The following is a 27470-nucleotide window of genomic DNA, read 5'->3' as shown; positions in this document are numbered from 1 at the left end:
ATTAGGCAGTAAGTTTGCTGAGCAGTAGGTATGAGTTAAAAAGTTCAGGAGGCTCTATCTCGGTGCCCCTAGAAAGTTATTCTAGCTTTAATTTTTATTAAAGCTTTATATAATAAGTGAGAGAGGAGGTGAGATGAGGACAGGTACAGTAAAAAAAGTGTGTGTGTGTTTTTATAAGAAATGCATACTAGAAAAAAAAGATCAAGCTAATAGCAATGTGTTGAGTGATCAGCTTCTTTCCAAGATAAACCTTCCAGTAAAGTGGGTGTATAAATCATGCTTTAAAAATAGCAGATTGCTTAAGAAATATTTATAGAAAAGGGAAGCATGCAGTGAAAGTTTTTAAGGCAGTGAAGTAAAAATATTAGTTAGAAATATTGTAGATTATTTTCCTGTATTCTTACTACCTTTTCCCCTTATGTCAGGTTTTAGAGGGCCATTCAGATTTCATTAATGGCTTGGTGTTTGATCCCAAAGAAGGACAAGAAATTGCAAGTGTGAGTGATGATCATACCTGCAGGTATGTTACTTAATGTTAAAAGCACATTTTTCAATTTTCATCTTATTTTAATGAGAATTACATTGTAAAATTACAGAAAATATAATTTTCATATATACTCCATAAAATGTTGTAAAAGATGCACACTTTATTTAAATTATAAGCATGGCACAGACATAAGTTTCAAAACTAGTGAGCTCTCATCCCAGATAATGAAAACTTCCCTCTCTGCCTCTTAGTTTATATATATATATGCATTTATGAAATTTAAATATATATTGGGTCAAATTCTCCACTATTGGGTAAGATCAGTAGGGCAATAAAAGGCAGTTGCCATATTGTGGATTTATTTTGCAGATCCTGTCTGATAACTTGATGTTTAATGAATTGCAAATCTTCTTTGCTAAAAAAAGACATGAGAGATTTCCTGTTTTGACAAATCTGAAGTCTGTATATAAGGTTTTCTGTAGATATAGTGCATTTCAATATCCTTTTCTTCCATCCCATTCCCCAGTTTGGAATGGATGAGAGCTATAACATTTTTTAATAGTGCCTAACAGTGGAGAATTTCACAAGTAAAGAACAAGATGAAGAGCAAGAGTAGGAGGTGGAAATAAGCTGAGGAGTCAGGAGTGAGATGAGGGAATTCTAAAGGAGTGCCAGTTTCATTTGCTTTAACAGTACTGTGAGAAAAAAAACACAGCTCTGCTATTTCACATAGTTTTAATATTTGATAAGGCTATAACAAAATCATTAGTATTTGTGAATACTTGTATACACATAAAACCTTTAAGTATGTGTCCTTTCACATTGGCAGTAAAGCCATTAGCTACTCTTTCAATTTTAATCATAATAGCTCATCTTTTTAAAGTTACTGAGTCATAGGTCATTATTCTTTATATACTGCCTGTGAAAATGTTCATGTCAAGAACAGAAAAATTTTAAGGTGTTAGGGCCTCAAGTGTTACAAACCCCAAGTTTGTATAGAGACCTGAAGAGTAAATGGGATAATTTTTAAGATAAAATTTAGAATAGATCACAGATACAAATAATGACATTTTAGTTCTCTAACTCATGGACTTTCCTAATCACAAGCATTTGGAATAATGAAACTTGAGAAGGGGGAAAATAAGTGACTTTGCAAGCCAAGGAATAACCTCTGAATAGTGAACAATAGCTAGAGACCTGGGATTACATTCAGTGGTCTGTGATTACTTTTTTTTTCTTATAGTAGAATTTGGGGGTTTTTTAGACTAGTAAAATTGTCCTAAAATTTTAGGGACTGACAAAGGGTTGCCAACTTTTTGTCAAGTAATAAGAATTTTAAAAAGTCTGCTGCCTTCTATTATTACCATCATTTTATGAAAGTAAGAACATTGTTACTCTAAAAAGGAGAAAGGCTTAACTTCAAAGTAAGTCCTTTAAATAAATTTAGCTTTTTGAAAAACTTACTCTGATGCCCCTAATTGCCTTATTTTGCTAGACTGTGGTTGATGATGTTATTGTTCAACAAATACTTACTCTCCCTCCCCCTTCACATGGAAGGAGATTTTCCCACACCATTGGGTTTAGCTTGTTTAGGCCATCACAATGTTAGCAGTTGTGATGCAAGCAGACATTGAAATGATTTACCTGGTTTGTGTTGACCTACTGTCCTCTGTCTCCTATAAGATGAACATGTCTGGATAGCTACTGGTCCCAGAATGAGAAACATATGGAACAAATATGGACCCATCTGGTATTATGAAATAGAGCTTCCTGCAGACTTGTGAGCAAGAAATTTATGCTTATTTTTATAAGCCATTGAGATTTGGAGGTTGATAACATCATTTTAGCAATAGCTGGGGAGCTAAATTTAGAATTCATCAGGTTAGTTCTCCTATCAGAAGTAAAGGACAGTTCTGATTGGCTATTAAAGAAAGTCAGACCTCTTGGGCCAAAAACAATATATATGAGACTTTTAAAAGAAACAGCATAGGGATGCCTGGGTGGTTCAGTGGTTGGGCAGCTCAGGCAGTGGTCCCGGGATCTGGGATCAAGTCCCACATTGGGCTCCTGCAAAAAGCTTGCTTCTCCCTCTGCCTATCTCTCTCTCTCTCTCTCTCTCTGTCTCTCTCTCTCTCTCTGTGTCTCATGAATAAATAAACATATCTTTAAAAAAAAAATAAAAGAAACAGCATAAATCAAGAAGTTTAAGGAAGAATAATAAGTATCATACATTCATAATAACAAATGGAAGAAGGGATTCCGAGAGGACTACAAGAGGAAAATATTTCAGTACAACTATCTTCATTAATTCAAAGTATAGAATGAATTGCCAAGTTACTAATAAAGACACCATCCAAATGGCAGCTGTGGTTTGGGCAATGGAAATAGCTATTTATATCCTAGGAATCGTCCCTATCGCTATACTAAAGAAATGCCTACCATAGTTTGGGTCTGCATGTTTCATTTGTTCACTTGGACAAATGAAATCCTTGTCCAATCATAGGCAAATCCTCTTTCATCTTGGAAGTAATTTTATGTGCAGGTGATACCATGCTTAAAAATACATACTCAATAGAATAGCCTGAAGGTCAACAAGGAACTAGAGGATTTGAACAACATTATAAACAACTAGACCTAACAGATGTATACGAAACACTCCAAACACTTTCAGCATCACCAGAATACACATTCTTCTCAAGTATACATGAAACATCCTCCAGAATAAACATTATGTCAAGCCTAAAAACAAGTCTAAATAAATTTTAACAGATCAAAGTCATGCAGAGTATCTTATTTGACCACAGTAGAATAAACCAGGAGTCAGTAACAGAGGTAAAATTGAAAAATCTACAAATATCAACATATAAACAAGTCAAAAAAGAAATAAGGGAATTTAGAAACTACTCTGAGGTAAGTACAAATGAATACACAACAAAATTTACAAGATGCAGCAAAACCATGCCCAGAGGGAAATTTATGGCTATAACCACCTATATTAAAAAAGAAGAAATAAAAAAATTAAAAAAAAAGAAATAACTGGAATCAGTAACATCAGTTTACACCTTTAAAGAGCTGGAAAAAGAACAAAGGAAACCCAAAGGGAGCAGAAGGAGGAAAGTAAAGATGACAGCAGAGATAAAATAGAAATAGAAAATAATAGAGAATAGATGACACCAAAAGTTGGTTCTTGGAGAAGATAAAACAAACTTTGCAAACCTTCAGCAAGACAGACGATTCCAATTAGTAAAATCAGAAAAAGTGGGATATTACTACTGACCTTACAGAAATAAAAAAGATTTTTAAGAGAGTATTATGAACAGTTACAAACCAAAAAATTTACCTAGATGAAATGGTAAAGTCCCAGAAACACAAAATTCCCAAAACTCAAGAAAAAGAGAATATCTGAATAGACCTATAGAAAATAAGGAGATTGAATCAGTAATCAAAAACTTCCCAAAAAAGCAAGCCTAGGACAAGATGCTTCACTTGTGAATTCTACCAAACATTTAAAGAAGAATCAACACCAACCTCTCAAATACTTCTAGAGAATTGAAGAAGAAGGAACATTTTCTAAGTCATTTTATGATGCCAGCATTATCTTGATACCAAAGGCATCACGAGAGAACTGTAAACTAATATCCCTTACAAATATTGATGCAAAAATCATCAACAGTGGAACGCCTGAGTGGCTCAGTGGTTGAGCGTCTGCCTTTGGCTCAGGTCATGATCCCAGGGTCCTGAGATTGAGTCCCACATTGGGCTCCCTGCATGGAGCCTGCTTCTCCCTCTATGTCTCTGCCTCTCTCTGTGTGTCTCATGAATAAATAAATAAAATCTTAAAAAAAATATCCTCAACAATATCTATGTAAAACTGGAAAACTCTTAGAAGATAACATAGGGGCAGATATATGTGACTTTGGATCTGGCAATGGGTTCTTAAATATGACACCAAACAACAACAAAATAAATATAAATTGGACTTAATCAAAATTTAAAACTTTGGACATCAGAGGATACTGTCAAAGAGTAAAAAGACAACTCACAGAATGGAAGAAGATATTTGCAAATCATAACTGATAAAGGTCTGGTATGCAAAATACATGAAGAACTCTTAAAATTCAACATTAAAAAGACAAAAGACAACCCAGATAGAACTGTTAGGTCATCATACTGTACACCTAAAATTATTATAATACTATATACTAGTTATACTTCAATAAAATAAAGACAACCCAATTTAAAAAAATGGACAGAGGACTTCAATACACTTGAATTCTCAAAAGAAATGTGAAATAGAGATGCCTGGGTGGCTCAGCGGTTGAGCGTCTGCCTTTGGCTCAGGTTGTGATCCCAGGGTCCTGGGATCGAGTCCCACATCGAGCTCCCTGCAGGGAGCCTGCTTCTCCCTCTGCCTATGTCTCTGCCTCTCTCTGTGTGTCTCATGAATAAATAAATAAAATCTTTTTTTTAAAAAAGATGCCAAATGTCATTAGGGAAATGTAAATCAAAAGCACAATGAAATACTGCTTCACACTCACAAGGATAGATTAAAAACAAAAATAGAAAGTAACAAGTGTTGGGAAAAGTGAAGAAATTGGAACTCTCAAACTCTGCTGATGGGAATGTAAAATGGTGCAGATATTGTGGAAACATTGTGGCAGTTTTCTCAAATAGCTAAACATGTGACCCAGCAATTCTACTCCTAGGTATACATCCAAAAGAATTGAAACAGGTATTCAAACAAAAATTTAACAAAGGAATATTTCTAGCAGTACCCTTCACAATAGCCAAAAGGTGGAAATAAACAAATGGCTAGATAAACAAAAAGTGGCACATCCATATGTTGAGAGACAATTCAGCTCTTAAAAAGGAATGAAGTACAGATACATGCTACAACATGGTTAAAACTCAAAAACATTATGCTAAGTGAAAGAAGGTAGACATAAAATATTCTCAGATTCCATTTATATAAAATCTCCAGAATAAGCAAATGTATAGAAACAGAAAGCAGATGAGTGATTGCCAGGAACAGTGGGAGTGGGAGGAAATAGAAGTGACTGCTCAGTAGGAATAGTGTTCCCTAATCAAAATGTTCTGGGACTAGAGAGTTGTGATAGTTCCACAACAATGTAAATGTACTAAGTGGCTGTGAATCATGCACTTTAAAATGGTGCATAAAATAAAGTAAGTGACTAAGTCAATAAATTTTTTTAATAAATTTTTTAAATACTAAGATATGTTATGTAAAATACTATAGTCTGTACAAAGGAATATCACATTACATCCATGACCAAAAAGACCATATAACAGGAGCGGGACTACAATATGAATTCTTAACATTTTATACTATAAAGGGCAGAAAAAATATTTCTCTCTGACTGACTCAGTGCCAACTTAAAATAATTTTTAAAATAAATATTTTGACCTATGCATGGTTTCTAGTGTTTGACTTTGTCATTTCCAAGAGAGACACAGAATTATAATTAGCTAGATTTATGGCCATAGGGACATCATTTCAAAACAGTCTATCCCCTGAACAAGTTCATAAGGTTTATCTATTGTATTGAAATTGCCAAATTCTGAATCAGACAGAATGAATATAGTTCTTACTTATACTAAACTAGTATGTCAGTATATGGTTTAAGAAGTTATCATTTATTTATCTCTAGTTATAAAGAATAAATGTATTGAGAATAAACTAATCTATAGACCCATAGACTAGTTCATTCAGTCAGCAAATATCAGACATCTACTATGCACCAGGCACTGTGCTAGACTCAGTCATCACTGACCTATTTTTTTTCTTTCTTTCTTTGGAGCATTGAGACAGTAAGGGAAAGAGGAGAGGAAGGGGAGGGAGAAACACAGACTTACTTTTATACTTGTGACTAATCATTTCAAAACCATTCAGGCTTCTCCCAAGACTGACAAAGGTATTTTATTTTGTGTAAATTAATTGCAGTATTAATAAGCAAAAATGTTAGTAAATATTTTATTTTATTACTGTATGTTATGTTAACCACCACTCTTAAGTACCTTATGTAGGTAAATTTAATTAATTTTTACAACAATTCTGAGATAAGTACTACTTTATACTCACTTTACACGATGGGGATACTAAGATATAGAGAGGCTAAGTAATTGTGGAAAGGGACATAACTGTTAAGTAGAGGAACAGGGATATCAGGTAGTCTGGCCCCAGTACCTGCACTCTTAACTCATTCACCTGCCCGAGTAACAATTTTCAGTGTGTACCCTGAGAAGACGGTATTCATATCTGAAAATATTTTTAGATCTGTCCTCTCTATATTCTGTAATCTAACTTCATTAATTCAATTGTGAACCAACGTGCTACTCATAGTCGGAAATGTTATTAGAGAAGAGGGTAGCTTAAATTTTATCTAAGCTTCCATCTAGTTTTAGTATTCTGTGATCTATGCAAGTTTATAAGAAAATTGAGTTCTCATTTAAATTAGCAGTTCTTTATCAGCCCCAGTATCCCCCTTTTAAAATATTTTGGGGATCCCTGGGTGACTCCACAGTTTAGCGCCTGCCTTCGGCCCAGGTCGTAATCCTGGAGACCTGGGATTGAGTCCCGCATCGGGCTCCCAGCATGGAGCCTGCTTTTCCCTCTGACTGTGTCTCTCCCCCTGTCTCCACACCTCTGTCTCTCATGAATAAATAAAATCTTTTTAAAAAAATAAAAAATATTTTAAAATGCCAACTATACAGTCTTAAATGAAACTCAGAGAAATATAAGCTATCAAAATATATAATCAGGATGTGAGGGCAATCTGGCTGCGACATCTGTCACCCCATTGATCGCCAGGGTTGATTCGGCTGATCTGGCTGGCTAGGCGGGTGTCCCCTTCCTCCCTCACCGCTGCTCCCTCCCGAAGCTGTGCACGGTCGTAGAGGGCGACCGTTCTTCGGTATACAAGTAGCTGCGCTCCCCTGCTAGAACCTCCAAACAAGCTCTCAAAATACATAATTTTAGTATCTTAATAGTATTATAGGATTCTATAAAAAGAAAATTGTTACAGACTAACAGTGTAGTGTGTATTACTCAGGACTACATAAGAAGACAATGAGGTAGTCTTTGTCCATGTTTACAATGAATAAATTGGAATATCAGAAAACTAAGATGACAGGAAAATGTAAGGCAGAGGCAAGGCTGCCAATGCACAGTTCGAAGGATATGTTTTGCATAAAGTACAATGTAAAATAGTGCCATCTGGAGTTCTGCACCGTCATATACCTGAGTAGAGCTATGGTTATTAGAATAAAACTCACGTCAGAAGTAATAGAAAGTGAAAGAGGGAAATAATGTTTTCAAAGTAGAAATAACACAAGACAAATTATAGGATGTCAAGTTGAAAAACTAAGGAAAGACAATATTCTTGCAAATCAGTTTTTATGTGGATAATATCAGAATACTTCACTGTTATGCCATGGGATGTAATGCTAACAAAAATTGCAAAAAGTGTATATTCTATCTTGAAACACCCCCACCTCTAGAGGTATTTTGTAAATTTCATTCTCATTTAATGAATCCGTTCATTTAATCCTTGATCCTTATGTGGTAGGTTTTCTTCTTATTCCTTTTAATAGAGGAGAATCCTAGGCCATCTAGCTTTACTGCATTATGCTGCTTCTACTTTAACACTCATTAAGTTTTAGTCTTTTTATATTATTGAAAAAGATATTCAGATTACCTGTGTGTTCTGATCAAAATCAAGCATTATGTAGGGCTTAATAAAATTGATAGAATGGTAGAGTCATGTCTACAGAAGTGTTACCTTCTACTTATGAGGAATTTATAATTTTTGAAAGATGCCTTTGCTAAAACATTCTATACAGTACTTGAAATGATGATGTCATGTTCCCTCTTTATATTTCATTAGCCTAGTTCATAGGTGAGGAAAAGAGTAAAGAGAAACAGACTTATGTAGGGGTGAGCAAAATTACTCTAGAGGAGACTGCTCTGGCCTTTGCACTAATAAGGTATTTTTCAGGGTCAGCCCTGCTTTACTACCTTGGAGTCATCACAGCTTTTACAAGGGTGCCCTTGTGGCAGGTACTTAGTGAGTGGGGGAAGTAATGAATACCACTCCGTACCTCTCACAGCATCTTGCCATCACCAAAACATCTGACAGATGTGTTTTGTGTTTAAGAGAAATTCTCAGGTAAATTATAGCATTAACCATTTGCCCTCATGTTTGATACCATTTCCTTTATGGTTCCTCATCATCTCCACCATATTCAAATAACATGTGCATAAACATATACACATATAATTAAATATACATGTATATGTATATACACATATGTGCATGTATGCATGTGTATACATATGCACAGGGAAATGTCAGGACCAGTGTCCATAGTTATGATCCAGCATTATCAAAAGGAGGTTAAAATTATTATAATATTTGAGAAGTAAAAAAGTGCATATTCGTTTAGAAAGATTAATTATCCCACACCTCCAAAAGAAGGTGAAAATGGTGTTTAAGTATTTAATGGGTTAAGTTTATTATTTTAAAAACTCACTAATACAGAACATCTTATTCCCAAGTCAGTGCCAAATAACAGATGTTCTTGTATATTAAAAACAGTACCGTTCTGTAAGAACAAGTCAGATCAACAATTATTTATTAAACTCATTTAGTATAGCCAACATTTAGTACTTTGGGGGATACAAAAGAAATAGCAGACCCAGTACTCACTGTTACTACAAAGGATGTCAGAAGTAAATCCCTTTCCTCCTCCACCTCCCCAATAGTCTTTTTAAATATTAGATAAAATTTATGGTGAAGAAAAATTGGCTTCTAGAAACTAAGAATTCAAAAAAAAAAAAAAAAAGAAAGAAACTAAGAATTCTTAGTTTAAGACTAAAATAATAGAAACATGTAATGTGCTATTCATTTCGTCTATAAAACATGGGATATTAGTACCTGTCATGTCATGTTCTAGCTGTTAATCATTTTTAAAAAGAATGGGAGAGGGGTGGCATATAAAAAATAAGATTGCTTTTTTTTTTTTTTTTTTTTTTTTTTTTAGGAATAGAACCAAACCATTGGATAGGGGAATACTAAATTACTTAAGATGTTCACTAAGCCAGTGTATTGTTTTCTGAAACATTGTACAAAAAGAAAGAATGTTTATCAAATGTCTTCCATGTACCTCATGCTAGTCAAGTTCTTTCCATATTACCATTGTTATGTACATTTGAGAGTCTTCAAAATCCATAGGTAAGATGGAGTGTTCCTACCCCACCCCCGCTCCAACTGGGATTTTAAAATATGTGATCTAATTAAAAATAGTCCTCGCAGGAAAACAGAAAGAAGGGGACAAGGAGCCTTCAGTAAAGCATTCCTTGGAAAGGTTAATCCCTTAATCAGGAGCAAGTAAACTGTGCCAAATAATTCCAGGTACAAAGTGAAATCAGCAGAATATATATTATTTATTATTAATGTATGGTTAAATAATTGCAGAAATAAAGTTCTCTGCTTCTAAAAGTCCATGTAATTTTTTGTAACATTTTGAATGAAGATAATTATTGCACAGTTATAACAAGAGCTTTAAGAATGGGATAAATAAAGTTTGTGTTGGGTTTGGTAATAGTTTTCCTCCAGTGAATGGAATGTAAGGATTCTGTGTCTTTATAAGAACTATCCAAAAGATATACTAAAATCTGTTGATCATATTTGCAGACCTTTTTTAATTCGATGCAGTAAAATAGTATGTTAATGCAAGGTTATAACTGAGTAAAAGTTATAAAGTGATGCAAGACTTTACTAAACTTTTATATGATTGTGTACTGGTCATATCCCTCTCTAATATTCAATTCTTGTTCTCTCTCATGTACCCTTGTAGATGAAATACAAAACCACTATTTCATAAGGTGTATTACCATATCAGTGACTGCAGTAATTTAAGCTTGTTTTATGTGGCCCTCGTGTGGTTGCAGTAAGTGAATTGTATAAATGAGAATCAGATCCATAAACGTTTTTCAGGTTTATTTTGAAAGCCCATTTATGTCACTAATATGGACTACTTTCCCTCATTTACAACATAATAGTCAAATTTTAGTTTGTAACATATATCAAAATTTTTCTTGGAAATAATGAAATTCTAATATTTCCTGGATAGTATTACTGGTGTTTATGTTAAAGGAAAAGTCCTTTTACTCTGAATTCCTTGAAGATGAAATCATTATATATGATCTGTTTGAAAACTACCATATGGTATTTCTTTGCGGTTGAGAGTTTAATTTTAAGGTTTATTTTTAAATGTGACAAAATTTCTCTCATTCCTATCCTTCAAAATATCTCTCTACATAAATTAAGATGTTAATTTTCCCCTGGGGCAGCCTCAGCTGGTTTCTCACCTATGTGATGATAAGCTTGTAGTTTCTGCCGAATTTGTTTATAATTTCAAGAAAACAAAATGAAGCAATAACATGTGAGTTTATAAGATTTTTTAACTCTTCCAAGGCTTTGTGAAGATTTACAATAGTAGATTATTTTATGTATACTACTTGGTTTATTAGTATTGTGTTTGAAACAAGCCACCTTTGTCTCTCCTTCAAAATACACACAGCCTTTGATTATTGACTCTATTTTGACTCATTATCTTTTTTATTGAAGCATCAAATAATAAGCAAATGCAATTACCACTTTCATTTTTATAATTTTTCTTATACTCAAGTGAATAAAATTTCTGGTAGTCTGTTTCTTTTATCATTAATATTTACTGGTACATTAATACTACTTGCTTAGTAGTATCTAGCATTTAAAATAAAAAGCAAAATTAGTCTAATCTTAGTCCTCAATATATTTGAAATACTGACACATACTAAAAGTATATACCCTATACAAAATTCTTATTTTATACTAACATGCCATTTTTGTTGCCCCCACTGTCACCACACTAATTTACCATTCCCACTGTCAAGATTTGCCCATCTAATCCCTAGATTTTGCACCTAAAACCAGACATTTTAGCACTAAATTACTTTGTAATTTGTTTCACTTCTTCCTGTTTCTATGTTCTCTTACTAAGGAAATATACTGTTTTTCCTTTTTCTAAATTATCCATACTGTGATGAGTAACTTAGTGATTATGTCTGCCTGTGTCTCTGCATCTCTCTCTCTCTTTCTGTGTCTCTCATGAATAGATAAATAAAATCTTTAAAAAAAAAAAAAAGAAAGAAAGATTATGGTTAGTATTTTTTGCTTTACTGATTAGAGATGGTCAGATGAATTACAGATGTGTCATTTAAGTCATCCATTCCTTCTTTTGTCTGTGTTGTCAGAAATATTTACTAGCAGAAATTTCCTTCTACAGTGAACTCCTTAACAGAGAATGAGATGCCAAAAATGGAGAGCAAATAAAGAACATAGTATTACCCAGGAAATTTCCTTTCGTATTCTCGGAGGGAACATCTCCCTCTATTGACAATTTAAAAGACCCTTGAGAATATCTAGGATATCTCCGATACACCAACATTCAACTTACGAGACCTTTTTATTAATTAAATGGGACAATTACATTTAAATACCATATGGTAGGGATACTTAATATTCTACTGAAAAATGCTCAGCCTGAAATGAGGCAATAATTTTAACAATAAACTACCAAAAGTAAAGTGTAATTCATAATCGTAGATCTAGACAGTTCTCCATCAGTACATTTTACAGCTGAAATCTAAGAGTTCAACTTAGAAAGGACCACAGGGTTGGCAGGGTTGGAGGGGGTTTTTGATAGTCAAATTAGGTCAAAACTGTCATTTATTTTCCTTTACTTGAAGAGGGATGCTATCTGTACTCCAGTGTCCTTTGATTTAATCTGTAATATTGACTTCTTAATATGTCAGTAAATTAATTTTACCTTCAAAGCTTTTCTTTGAAATTTCTCTTACAAACATTTAAATAGGTAAACAATACATTTCATATAGCTCCTGAGTTTTGGTCAAGGTAGTTTAACTTGATACTATTATATTTTTATACTTTTATAGTCTATTATCTTTCCATGTGTTTGATTATGCATATTAAGAAGGCTATGAACTCTAACAGCTTTTCTTTTTTTGTGATGTTCCATGTCCCTGAATGGTATGCTTCTGTGGTTATAATTAACTTTAAGTAATTTTATTCATTATAAACAAATTTATTAGCAGTAAGTTTGGAAAAAGTAATACAAATTTTCAAATTTATTAATTTTTTTCCTATTACAACAGAAACTCTCTTATCTCACATGGTCTAAACCTGTAGTTCATTAAATAATCAAAAAGTTAGTAAACTAAAAGACAACCTACTGAATGGGAGAAGATATTTGCAAATGACGTATCTGATGAAGAGTTAGAAACCAAAATATATAAAGCACTTATGCAACTCAACACCAAAAAAACCAAATAATCCAGTTAAAAAATGAAGAGAAGTTTCTCCAAAGAAGACATACATGTGGCCAATAGCCACATAAAAAGATGGTTAGCAACACTCATCATCAAGGAATTGCAAATCAAAACTACAATGAGATAGCACCTCACACCTATAAGAATGGCTAAAATCAAAACCTCAAGAAACAACAAGTGTTGGCAGGGTGTGAGGGAAAAGGAACCCCCTTGCACTGTGGGTAGGAATTCAAACTGGTGCAGCCACTGTGGAAGACAGTATGGAGGTTCCTCAAAAAATTAGAAAGAGAACTACCCTACAATACAGGAATCACACTAATGGGTATTTACCCAAAGAATACAAAAACACTAATTTGAAAAGATATGTGCACCCCTATGTTTATTACAGCATTATTTATGATAGCCAAACTGTGGAAGCAGGCCAAGTGTCCATCAATAGATAATTGGATAAAGAAGATGTGGAGTGTGTGTGTGTGTGTATACACACCATATTTGGAGCTAAAGAATACAATGCCAAGTGAAATAAGTCAGAGAAAGATGAATACCGTATGATTTCACTCATATATGGAATTTAAGAAACAAAGGGGGAGGGGAAGAGTGAGATATAAACCAAGAAACAGACTCTCTTAACTATAGAGAACAAACTGATGGTTACCAGAGGGGAGGGTGGGGGGAATAGATAAAATAGGTGAAAGGGATTCAAGAGTACACTTATCTTGATGAGCACTGAATAATATATGGAACTATTGAATTACTTGATTTCAAAAATCTACCTTACAAATAAGACCAACTGAAAAGTTGTACATTTTGCCTGTCAGACAAATGATGGTTTTAAAATTGTTTTTGTTGGAAATTTGTCAAAGTATAGGTTTTTTCCATTGATAATTAAAAGAAATCGGATCCCTGGGTGGCGCAGCGGTTTAGCGCCTGTCTTTGGCCCAGGGCGCGATCCTGGAGACCCGGGATCGAGTCCCGCATCGGGCTCCCGGTGCATGGAGCCTGCTCCTCCCTCTGTCTGTGTCTTTGCCTCTCTCTCTCTCTCTCTATCTGTGAGACTATCATAAATAAATAAAAATTTAAAAAAAAGAAAGAAATATGAGAGGAAAAAAGAAAAGGTGCAACCAGTCTGGAAAACTATTTGTAAACTATAATCCATCAATTCCATGCCCAGGTATATACTCGGGAGTGGGGTGGAGGAGTGGTGTGTTAGTATCTGTATTTACTAAAAAACATACAAGAGAATTTATAGCTGCATTATTAACAACGACCAAAACTGGAAACAGCCTAAGTGTCAACAGTACAATAGATAAATACATCACAGTGTACTCACTGGAGTACTACCTACAGTAGTGTGAGTGAACGATGTACAACGTGCAGCGATGTTCATGAATCTCACAAAATCTAATGATATGTGAAAGAGGCCAGACCAAGGAAATACATACTCTATGATTCCATTTTTATGCTGTTCAAACCAAGCTAAAGTACATGGTACTGTTAGAAGTCAGGATAGTAGGTGCTTTTTTGTGAGAGAGCAAGGAAGGATGACTAGAAGGAAGCAGGAGATAACTTTCAGAGTTCTGGAAATACCGTTTCTTAATTTGGGTTCTGTTCTTTCTGAGCTGTATGCTTAAGATTTGTGTTTTTTTATTATGTATAGCGAACTGCAAAAACTGTATCCAAAAAATAAAAGAATGTGATTTTTATCTGATGGAACTAATATTAACTAGATGAGCCATGAAGTAAGGACAGAAAAATGAGTTGAGCTCTACAAAGGGATTGGAGAAGAGCTTACTTACAGAATCTATCAAAAAGGGAAATAAGATCAACTTAAAGTGTACCATCTGTATCTTATGTAGTTTTGATAACTCATTTCAGCCCAATTTGTTGTATTTTGCATACTTAGTACTTGGATTATGCAACTACTGAGAATTACTTAATGAGCATGTAAATATAACCCATAAATCACTAGTATCCTAGTATGGTAAAGTAATCTGGATCACCCTCCTCATTTTTAAGTCAGTTTGTTTTTGGGTTTTTTAAGGGTCAGATTCTGTCAGGATAAAATACTGTTCAAAAATTAGACTAAAATTTGGTTCCTTGGACCATATTAAAATACATTTCATTAATTGACCTGTTTTTGTTGAATATCTTTATTCATAATTTCTACCACTTTGGTTTTCTTCATTTAAAAGGAAAAAATCATGAAAGTATCCTGGTACATATTCAATTTATAGAATAGCAAACAAAAATCAGATACATATTAGAGTAAGTTCAAAAGAATGGAGGCTTCAAACGATTCTCTCATGAGACTTACTGAGTTTGCCAAACATTCTTACTATTTCAGTAGTGGTAAAATATATGCTAGCCCAGCACTTTATTATGCAAGAGGCAATAGAGAAGAAAGAAATATTCAGTTGCCATAATTAATAATTTTATTCATTGTGGGGGGGTGAAACACAATTGCACAAACCATTAGTAAATGTTATTCCCCTCTTCAATTAAATTGTAATTGTTTCTCTTGTATAGTAAATATAGATGAAAAGTGTTGATTTGGCAAGAGAAAAGAGTGCACTTCTAAATTATTTAATCAAGTAATCATCTTGAAAAACATTTACATTAGTTTATGACTATAACATTTCATAATTGGAGACCCTATAATTTCTACAAGGGAGAATAAATATTTGAAATTGTGTGGTTTGGCACAGAATAGCAGTATTGTCCAATCCATATGCCTACTGTTTTTGAAGTAAAACTTTCCCTAAACTTTAAATGTTTGTTGAAATTATTTTATGGTGTCTAATGAGATATGAACTATAAACCCTAGGGGAAAAAAAAGGTCTAAGACATTCTGTTTTTTTAATATGTATTTTTATTATTGGAGTTCGATTTGCCAACACATAGTATAACACCCAGTGCTCATCCCGTCAGGTGCCCCCCTCTGCCATGACCCAGTTACCACATTCCCCTGCCCACCTCCATTCTAATGGGCTGTCTTAGTTCTTAAAAATGAGTGGGAAATATCAGAGAAGGTGACAGAACATGAGAGACTCCTAACTCTAGAAAATGAATAAGGGGTAGAGGAAGGGGAGGTGGGCGGTGGGACGGGGTGACTGGGTGATGGCCACTGACGGGGGGCACTTGACGGAATGAGCACTGCAGGTGTTGTTATACTATATGTTGGCAAATCGAACTCCTATAAAAAAAATACACAAAAAATAAATAAATTCTTAAAGACCGGAGTGGTGTGAATACTTTGCCAACCGTTCACACTTCTGCCTCCTGCCTCCTGCTTCCTGCCATGCGGCTCTGCCACACTCTGGGCCGGTGAGGGGTAACAGCAGGAAGGATGAGTGGGGCAGCTCGCAGGCTTGGGGAGGGAGTCGCACTTCTCCCAGCAGAGTGCCATTACTGAGATCTCTAAATTTTGTGTTTTTTTTTTTTTATTTTATGTATTTATTCATGAGAGACAAAAGGAGAGAGAGAGGCAGAGACAGGCAGAGGGAGAAGCAGGCTCCATGCAGGGAGCCAGACATGGGACTCCATCCTGGGCCTCCAGGATCACACCCTGGGCCGAAGGCGGCGCTAAACCCCTGAGCACCCAGGCTAAGTTTTGACCTCCACCATGAGGTTAGGAAAGCCATGTCAGTGAGCCACTTGGTCCTTGTTACTATGGATTCGCCAAGTACTGAGGAGAGGAAGATAGGAGGAACTGAGTATCTGTTCCTTCAGCCAACCTTTAATCTGTTAGCTTTCAATCAAGGCCACCTTCAATAAGGAGAATTGGAGTGAGCGGGATCAGAAAGGGTGTAAGATAGGAAGTAGCCTCTGGCACGAAAAACCAAAAGCAGAAGAAATAGATAAGTACAGAAATTATCGTCCCAAATTCACATCACATCATCCCAAACTAGCTTCTTTGTATGGTATTTTGAAAAATGGGAATATTAGAAGGGTGTGTGTGTGCATGTGCACGCGCATGTGTAAAAAGCACCCCTGGCAGAAATTATTTGTTACTGAAATGACAACTGGAGTAGGAATGTAGCCTGTTTGGTGAACTGGAAACTGGAAGATTCTGCCCACAAAATAAAAGCACATATGAATAATTTAATTTGGCTACTGTGTTACAGTGTTGCTGTGTTAGATCAGAAATGTATGTGACTGTTTTTCCATGATTGGTTATGATAAAGGTTAAATTCTTTATACTACTTTCACATTTTCTAAAATTATGTTTTTTAACATATACTTTATAAATGTCTGCCTTATACTCTAGTTAATAGCTTTGAATAAATTCATGGAAGTTTCCTTTTTTTTAGTAGTGATAGTAGTGATATAGCAAATATATTTAACATTGTATGCCTTTTTTTTTTTTAATTAGGATTTGGAACTTGGAAGGAATGCAGACAGCTCATTTTGTTCTTCATTCCCCTGGAATGAGTGTGTGCTGGCATCCTGAGGAAACTTTTAAGGTTGTTATTTATAACTTAGCTTTCTTTTATCAAGCTGAAAAGACCTATACATGTGTAATACATGCATACATAGAGGAGAAAAATCAATTACTTTTTCTACCTCAGAAACTCTAATTGCCATAAATGCACTTGGACTAGTCCAGAATTCTGTAACTTAAAAACGCTCTATAATTTTTTATTTTATTGCCATCATCCATAAATGACATTTTTTCAGAGTACGTTTTTCCTGCTCTTTGTTAGATTGCAATCTAAAGACAGATGCTCAGACTATTTAGTAGCAGTATTCATTAAAAACAAAAAAAAGTTAAAATCTATACTCACAAGAAAGCATCAGTGGCATAAGGCAAATTTGAGCTGGCTGCAGTGCTATTCAGCTCCTATTCAGAGTACAGCTTTCTAAAATTCTAAAACTATACTATGACATTATCAATTGACTTAATTTCTTATTTCATTGAGAGGATAGGATTCATTCAACAAAAGAGTTCTCTTGTTGGCCAGTATCTTCTCTTGGACATCACTCTGTTTTGTCTTTCCCTAGAATCTAAGAAGTTACTAAGTCCATCTTGATAAAGTTATTTCTTTAGCTGTGTAGATCTCATGCCAGTTCCCTCAGTATCTTTTTTAGAGCTCTCCAATGTCTTCATGCTTCTCTATTGACTCTCTTCCATCCTCACACTGCCCAAAAGATGAGCTTGATTAATTATAGCAAACCCTTACATAGTACTAAATGTACTTGGCCCATTGTCAGCATTTCTTGTTAGCTCACTTAATCCTTAACGGCAACTATGACGATCCTCATTTAACAGGTAAGGAAACCGTTTCTGTTACTTCTATCTTGAAACCTTGCTCACTTGTTTTTTGAAGCTGCGTTATTCTAGTCCTCTTGAGCACATATAGGTGGACCTTCCCTTTTTCTTTCTCCTCTGCCAACTCTTCTTTCACCAGGTATTTGTGAATTGTTAGAAAGGGTAGTTCTCATCTATACTGCATTCTATGTGTGAAAGGGGATAAAAGAATGAATAAAGCCCTTGCCCTTAAGTTATACAATGAATGGCTTATCAGGAAGAAAAACACGTAAATACAGCAACACAGATTTTAAGTGTTGGAATAAAAAGATCTAGTGAATAGATCAATGACATAAAAAAGCATTAATCAGATCTGCACATTAGCCTTCACTGAGGAGGTAATCCTGAGCTGAGATGTCCCAGACTATATACCAGACTATATAAATATGTTCTCTGAGCCTTGGGATGCCATGAAAGCTTGTTTAAGATACAGCCTATATATTTGCATGAGTAAAATTTTGCAATTTATTCATATTACATAAATAGGGATTGTTCTGTCTATAAGTATTATTTTTGAAACCAGGCCCTATATTTTATTTCCTGCCAGATTTCTCCCCTATAGCAGTGGGTCTACCTAAGTATTAATATTACCGCGTATGAATACAATAGCCTACCTTTTTTTTATTTTTATTTTTTTCTAGAGAGAGTACATGAGGGGATAAGGCAGTTAGAGAGGGAAAGAATCTTAAGCTGGCTCCACATGCAGCACGGAGCTTGACATGGGGCTCAATCTACTAACCCTGAGATCATGAGATCATGAGATCATGACCTGAGCCAAAATCAAGAGTTGGATGCTTACCCAACTGAGTTGCCCAAGCACCCCAAGTAGGCTACTTTTTAAAATCTGACCTAGATGACAAATGAGAACTGTTTTTACAACTTCTATCCCAAAACTTGTATCTTAATGCTTGTGATTCAGACCCCTTTCCTCCATGTGCTTTAAGTTAATTTCTGTTTTTCTTCTGTATATCATTAAAACTCCATCCAACCCCACCTCCTCCATTTATTGCTTCCATGCCTTCAGAATGTTTGGAAGTCCCTGCTGTAGATCACATACACTCAAAAAATCCTGACCTCGCCTTTGATGTCTTCCTTCCATATATGCAGCCTTTTCCAGGTTTTTAATTTTTCCTTCCCTAGGAACACATTAGTAGAATATATTCCTCTGTCATTAGGTGCATCCTTCACCTTTCTGTTCCCACAAATAACTCTCGCCAAGGCTTAGCTGTTTCAAAAGTTTTGGCTCTCCACCCTTTGATCTTTCTTGCTCACTTCAGTTAAGCTAATCTTAAAATACCAGTTTCATCATGTCACCCCTAAACTCAAAAACCTGAAATACGGAAAAGCGACAAAAAAGTGATTAAGCCTGGAGTCCAGTCCCAGTTCTACCACATACTAGCTGTGTGATCTCAGGCAAGTCACAAAAGCTGTCAGTCACTGCCTTTACTTCTTCCTCTTGTAAAATGGAAACTCATGAAGACTAAATAAATGAACTCTTAGAAAGTCCTTAAAAGAGAACCTGTCACATAATAAGCACTAGATCGATTTTAGCTGTTTGTCATTATTGACACTTACTACTACTAAAGTGATCTAGTGCTTCTCTTTGGTCTGATATATCCAATCAAGCCCAGAATTTTTGTTCTGTTTTGCTTAGTCTGGATGAAAATGAGGCAGCCAGAGAAGAGAGGTAGGTCCATGATTACCTGTGTCATAGAATTCTTATGAAAATCATGTGAGATGTGAACTACACAAAAGAGCATGTAGTCTGGAAACCACAAAGCAGATGCAAGCATTTAATAGTAAAAGATACAAAAATCAAAATATCTCAAGAAATTCAGATCTTAAATCTAATTTACCACAATTGGAGCTAGGATTTTACCAGGTAGTAGTAACAGAACCAAAAGTTTAGGATGTCATGGAATCAAGAGAATTGGGACTGAGGACATCATCATCTCTGACTCTAAGAGAGTAGACTGTTGCTAAATGACATGAAGTGTAACAACCAACACTTGCTAAATGCTTTCTGAGTGCCAGGAACTGTGCTGAGTATTTTACATGTGTTCTCTTTTGTAATTTTCACAAAACACTGAGGTTGGTAACATTTTTCTATTCACTTGGTAAATAAAACTGAAGCATGAAAAGGCTAATAAGTAATTAGCCCAAGGCCACACAGTCACAGATTTGACCTCACTCTAGTTCAAGTTCTAGTGTTCTGTGCTACAAAAGATATTTCCCCTCTGAAAATTCAATGCGTATCCTGTTTATGGTTCTGAGAAAAGTCCTAAAGGAAAAATTCTTCTGTAAACTTCTTAGCTACAGCAGTTCCCAAACTTACTTAACTTTTTTACTCTGCTTTCAACCTAAAAAATAACCTATCATCACAATTGAGCATAGTTTAAAAAAGGATAAATGAGTATTCAATCTGATTTCAACCTATAATAATAGTGAATGTTTTTTGAGTGCCTGTACTGTGCTAAGACTGTTCTGAGTCCTTTACATATATTAAATTATACCATCCTCATACCACACTATGAAATAGGTACTGTTATTAGCTCCATTCTTACTGATGAGGATGTGAGGTCACTTGCTTGAGATCATACAGCAGAGCTAGGACCCAACCAAACAAGGTCTTTTCTAAACCACCTGTTTGGTTGCCTCTCCTAATTTAGGACCTGGCCCAGATGAACTTTGCCTGTCCACAATCCATAATTTATACCTGAAATCCTTAAGATTTTTAGAGTCAGGCTCGAAATCTCAAATATTTTTATAAATTCTGGTAAGGCTCCCTTGGTCTCCTCCCATTTCCACTGCTTCCCCACCCTCAGCTATATGTATGTAGCTCACCAGACCATTCACCGATATTCACAGTCCAACTTGCAATAAGAAATACATGTGCTCTGTAGTCAGACCTTGGTTTAGGACCTGAATGCAGTTGCAGGCTCTGCCTCAGTCTCCTCCTCTGAAAAATGGGATTAATAGTAATTTCTTCATACAGTGATTAGGAGGCTCAATAAGACAGGGCATATAAAAGCTCAGTGTTGAATTTGATCTTGTCATATATGTCACTGACCTGTTGTTATTGTTAGTAGCATTAGTATTATTTTAACATCCTGCCTATTAAAGAGTAGTTTTAAGTTCTTTCTTTTCTATTAAGAATCCGGTAATTGCAAAGACTACCAATATTCTACTTATAGTCTATGGTCCTTTTTTTTTTTTTTTTTTTTTTCATAATTCTCTTCTCTAGATGGGAAAACTCTTTTTTATTATTATTTGACAGAACACCAAGCAGAGGGAGAAGCAGGCTCCCCACTGAGCAAGGAGCCCCACGTGGGGGCTCAATCCCAGGACCCTGGGGTCATGACCTGAGCCGAAGGCAGATACTTAACTAACTAAGCCACCCAGGTGCCCTGAAATGGGAAATTTCTTGATATCAAGGATCATCTCTTACTTTTGACTTCTGTTGAAATTATCATTGTATTTTGCATAAACCTATATAATGTATATATAGTTGATCTTCATTATTCACAGATTCCATATCTGCAAGTTTGTCTACTCACTGGAACTTATTTATAACCCCAATATCAGTACTCATGGCATTTCACAGTCACAGACATGCTCAAAGTAACAAGAAATTTGAGTTGGCCAATGTACACATTTCCAGCTAAGGCTGAATGAGGCCAGTGCTCTTGCCTTCTTGTTTTAGTCCTCATACTCTAAAAAAAGTGTCCTATTTGTGGTCTATTTAGGGCTACATTTTTGTGCTTTTTGTTGGTGATTTCACCATGTAAAATGGCCCCCCAAGCATAAGTGCTAAAATACGGTCTAGAATTCCTAAGTGCCAGAAGGCTGTAATGTGCTTTATGGAGAAAATACATTGTGTTAGATAAGCTTTATTCAAGCCTGAGCTAGAGTGCTGGTAGCTGTGAGGTTTGTTGGTTTTTTTGTTGTTTTTTTCTTTGTTGTTGTTGTTTTTGTTTTTTAAGATTTATTTTATTTGAGGAGTGAGGAGAAGGAGAAGGGCAGAGAAAGATGAAGAGAATACCTCAAGCAGAGTCTGTGCTGAGTGTGGAGCCTAATGAGGGGCTTGATCTCAAGAATCTGAGATCAGACCTGAGCCAAAACCAAGGGTCAGCCACTTAATTGACTGCACCACCCAGGCACCCCAGCTGTGAGTTCTGTTAATCAATAAATATGAAATATGGTATTTTTAAACATACATAAGACAAGATTATATATTGGTCAGCTGACAAAAAAATACTATGCCCAGAGACTCACAAGAACCCAACCCTTTATTTCCTCTAGGATCAGTGTTCAATATTCACTAATTCCTTGTTTGCAGCAACTTAATAGACTCTACCTACCCTGAATAATAAGACTCAAGTCTGTGTAGACAGTGGGGGAAGGTAGAGGTAGATGCTTGGTGAGGGTCTCCTAGATGATGAATAATAGAATGATTGCCAGTGGTTCTGAGCCAGACATGATATCTTATTAGAAGTAGTAACAATACTTTTAAGGGTTTAGAAAAGTACTGTGATATATAATATTACTTATAGCCAGAAGGAAACATTTTGAGTCTGATGTAATTATCTAACATTTCACAGAAAGGAAAAAAGCAAACTCCAGGTCACTCAACAGATTAGTAGCACCCATGATTATTGATATTCAGTCTCTCATTCTTTCCAGGCTACCACTGGTACTTCACACCTTCAGGAATGTTTTCACCTTAATATAATCAGAATTACAAGACCATTCTGTAAAAGTTAGAACTTTACAGAAAACAAAGTTTTTAAAGCATTTTGTTATTTTATTTGGGCAACACTTACTTACCCATTCATAGTGATCTCTTTACCTTAACTGCCATAAGTGAGTATCCTAATGCCTTGCTTCTTTGAGTCTGAGAAATAAACTTTTTCACATCTTAATATTTTGTAAGATTGAAATTTATCTTATAATCATTTTTGCATTGATAAAATATTTCTTAGATACGAAGGGAGGGAAGGAGAGGGAGAGGGGAAGGAAGGAAGCAAGCAAGCAAGTTCAACATCTTAAATCAGTAGTATTTTAGAATAAAGGAGAAACTGAAATAAGAGTAACTACTATTTATTGAGTGAGTGGCTAACATTTGTCAAGCATTGTACTGGGTGCTTTACATATATTGCTTTTATTTTTTTTTTAAGTGATCTCTACAGCCAACATATGGAATTCAAACTCTCAACCCCAAGATCAAGAGTCACATGCTCTATGGACTGAGCCAGCCAGGCGCTCCCATGTATTGCTCATTTAATCAGCACAAAAATGCTGTAGCTATTCTTATCCTCACAAATCCATTTTAGAAAGGAGAAAGCTGCCAATCAAAGATTTGTAATTTGGCCAGTCACTTAGCTTTTAAGTGGAGGAAGCAGCCATGTTCCTCACACTATGCTGCCTTCCATTCTGGGAACAAATTCACACCTCATAAGGATGTGTAAACATAATATATCTCTGTTGAGAAATACACACTTAGCTCTCTATCCTTTCTAGACTACTTAACTTGAAGCTATAGCTTTTCCCAGAATAATTCTTTGGGTTTATTTTTTTTTATTATTATTATTTTTTTCTGTCTTACAGCTGATGGTTGCAGAGAAGAATGGAACAATCCGGTTTTATGATCTTTTGACTCAACAGGCTATTTTATCTCTTGAATCAGAACAGATGCCATTAATGTCAGCCCACTGGTGTTTAAAAAATACCTTCAAAGTTGGAGCTGTTGCAGGAAATGATTGGTTAATTTGGGATATTACTCGATCCAGGTACTTTCTTAGTATATTTATCTGTTGCTTACACAAAAAGTCAGTGGCTATTGCTAAATGGTCCACAGAGCCATTCTTGTCTCCCTGAGCCTCACTGTAGAGCAGAAACAAGTCTCCTGCAGAAAGAACAGAGCTATTCGTTCTTACATAACAGAGATATATGCCCAGGCTTTGCAGGTTTACGGAGAGTAACTGAGGAAGAAAAATGCAAAGGAAGAAATCTTTGATCTGAGCAATGTTTATGTTAAAAGAAGAAGAAAACCATTGACTCTATTGAACAATGGTTCTATCATGGTTCTAAATCAGATCTGTGTCTCTGTCATATTTCATTTATGTTAATCCAGTGCTTATTTGGAATTTTGTCACAGTTTAAGTACATTGGGCATTGTGTCCTTTAAAGAAGAAATACCATTTAAACCTTAAGTTCCTCTACTTGAGACCACATAAATTCATAAAATACAAAAATGTTATCTTTTAGTTATCCTCAAGATAAGAGACCTGTCCACATGGATCAAGCCTGTTTATTCAGGTAATGTACCATGTTTGTTGGAGTTATATTTGATTTTTTTATTTTGTTAAATGTTGTGCCACCATCTCAAATACTTTCCCAATCTTCTCCTTTGCATTGAGGTATTGGGGGCGTGTTTTTGTGTTCCTTTTCTGATTTTTTTTAATAGATGATTATTTTGCTTTCTTAACTACGTCTTTGCTTTGGTCTTTTGGTCTGGGTGAGGGAGTGGTTTGTTTTCCAATATTTTCTTTGAAGAATTTTTTTTCCTTCTTTGAAGAATTTTATAAAATACAAAACACATGGCCATTCCACTAATACCACTCCAACAATTTGGGTTATATACTTATAGTTTGTTCTGATAAAGATGTAAAGTGTAGGTGGGCCCGTGTTTATGCACGGGCCTGTGTTTATGCACTTAAAATCATGTAAACTTCATTATTATGCTTTAAATGAGAAAACAGTATATTTTGTATCTGTGACTTTTTTTCTACTTTAATATATACATCTGAATCTTTCTCATTGATTTTTGCATAATATTCCATTGCATAAAGTAGTCATTAGGGTGCTTTTAACTTCAAATAACATGAAAACTACTAACGGAGACTAAAACCAGTAGTACATTTCTTATAACTCCAATAAAATTATAGGACTTGGGGACACCATCATTTTTTGTACACCTTATAAAAAAATATATTCAAGAAAATGTAAGAATGCCATAGATTGTAAGGTGCACTCTGATTTCAGAAATGTGAGCACATCACAGAGATGTAAAGGCTTCTGAAGGAGGCAGTCTCGAGGATTGGCTTTAGTAGGTCATCACTGCCAAGAGTTCAGCCCCCTCCCTCTCCATCCATCCACCACAGCCTGGCTTCGGGCTTGTTGCTTCACTGTCATGAGATGACTACCAGAGTTCCAGGCATCATAGCCTTGTACAAGCTTGTCCAAAGTACGAGGAGAGGAAGGAGCACTCTTCTCTTATTAGGAATTGTTCTCATTGCGTGTCATCCCTTGGGGTTGAACACACTGTCAGAAAGTAGTTGGGGTTCAGTTAGCTTGAGAAAATGTCAGAAAGGCTATTGGACAACAACTAATGTCTGCCCATATAAAAATATTAACTAGACTTTAGCCTTTTCTCTTTTTCTTCTTTTTTGTTTGCTTTTTTCTTTTTTGGTTAAAAAAATCCTTTGTTTTTTCTTATTATCTTCCCTTTTGCACTTATTACAGTACTAGGCATGTCACTGAAGCTATATTAATGCTTTTTGATTCATTAATTCACTGTGTTTCAATGTCTGGGATATTTTGAAACTTAAATATTCAAATATCCAAATATTCTAGTTGTTTGTATTCATCCCAAGGAGTTTAAATGCATGAATTTATCACTAATTTTATAACGAATGTCAATGAGAACGTTAAGTTTTTTTTAATGTATTGCACCGTGAAATATTTTATATTTGTCTGATGCCTTGTTTATATCTCCTACCACACTGCTAGCCCTTTGGTTATAAGAACTGCTAACTTTGTGTAACTTTGGAACTTAACAAAGTGGCACGTGGTAATAAGCGTTTAATAAATATTCACAGAATGAGAAAATATTTATAGCTAACTTCCCTGAAATTTCCAGTCCAATTGTAAAGCTGTATTAACAATTTAGACTTATAAAACTATCGGTTTTGTGCAAAAAGGAATAACTTGTTTAGAAAAGCTTGTAGTTATCTCTAAGATATATGCATATTTTTGTCTTTCCTTAGGTGGTCCACAATTAATGAGAACTTGTTTGCAACCACTGGTTATCCTGGCAAAATTGCAAGCCAATTTCAAATTCATCATTTAGGACACCCTCAGGTAATTTAGGGGTTGTTTTGTGGCATGTGTTTTTAAATGTGTGTTTTTTACTTTTTTACTCATAGCCCCAAATTTGTAATGTGTAACTAAACACATTTATGAATGTCTTATCTGCTTAAATTGGAAAAAGAAAGAATTTTTTGATGTTTAAATTGCTGGTGATAACAGACTTGTTGCCATTATTCATGTAAAAAGCATTTTATTTCTTTTTTCATTGAAATATAATAATTTTGCTTGCTTGGTTTAGGCTACAAAAATGTTTGAGTCTAAGCTACAACAGTTTTCATAGATTATTTGTATCCTTCATTCTAGCCAGCTGCAAACAAATAATGCGTGTGTTTCACCTATGAGGAAGCAAATTTTTAATTCTATTTCCACTATGTTAACCAAAAACAATTTATCGATGCATTTCTTATTTTTGAAGGGTAGTTTTACTTATCATCTTTGGTGATTTATTAAGTTTAATTCTTCATGTATTTTGTAGCCTGTCCTCATTGGTTCTGTAGCCGTCGGATCTGGTCTTTCCTGGCATAGAACTCTCCCACTGTGTGCAATTGGAGGAGACCACAAGCTGTTGTTTTGGGTAACTGAAATGTAGAACAAATTTTCTCTGTACCTTAGATACATAAACTCTGTATTTTTAATACATATTTTGAAGAATTTCTTATTTTTATATCAAATATACCGTACGCTCTAGAAATGTCCCAGTTGTTGCTTCTGTTAAATAAAATAATGGTTTGAAAAATCATTTTCCTTCTCTGTTCTGTATGTGTTTCTGTGCGTGCATGTGTGTGTATATATATGTATATACATATATATACACACACATATATAAACATATGTACACATAACACACGCATACATTTTTTTAAATCATCTTTTAAGACTATAATTGACTCAGCAGCTCTAGAAAAGAGATGACTAAGGAAGCATATGTATTTGTGATTTTTCAGAGGATTATCCAAAGTATATCCTGTCCTCTATACTTGAAATATATACTGTTTTCCTAATTCTCAGAGACACAAACATTTACAAAAGGTAAAGGTCTTTCATTTCATTGTTACTCTGGAAGTGGTTCCATGTATATGTGTGGGTGTATGCATTTTTGTTAGCAGTCTGTA

General features: G+C 35.0%; 1 protein-coding gene across 2 annotated transcripts in view; it reads left to right on the top strand.

Annotated features, from left to right (window-relative positions):
* The window catches only part of NUP37 (nucleoporin 37), a 41810-nt gene extending 14713 nt beyond the window's left edge, over positions 1-27097 (top strand). For both annotated transcript variants that reach the window (XM_049094168.1, XM_025438896.3), the window contains 6 exons: positions 426-520; positions 17272-17362; positions 23815-23996; positions 24475-24525; positions 26256-26349; positions 26834-27097. In XM_049094168.1, the coding sequence (XP_048950125.1) occupies positions 426-520; positions 17272-17362; positions 23815-23996; positions 24475-24525; positions 26256-26349; positions 26834-26947 (627 nt within the window). In that variant the 3' untranslated portion in view covers positions 26948-27097. The remainder of the gene's footprint in view (positions 1-425; positions 521-17271; positions 17363-23814; positions 23997-24474; positions 24526-26255; positions 26350-26833) is intronic.
* The last annotated feature ends 373 nt before the right edge of the window (positions 27098-27470 follow it).

The sequence above is a fragment of the Canis lupus genome, chromosome 15 (assembly GCF_003254725.2).
Source record: "Canis lupus dingo isolate Sandy chromosome 15, ASM325472v2, whole genome shotgun sequence".
NCBI classification, from domain to species: domain Eukaryota; kingdom Metazoa; phylum Chordata; class Mammalia; order Carnivora; family Canidae; genus Canis; species Canis lupus.
Note: the sequence above shows the minus strand (reverse complement) of the source record. Positions and strands in the feature narration are given on the sequence as shown.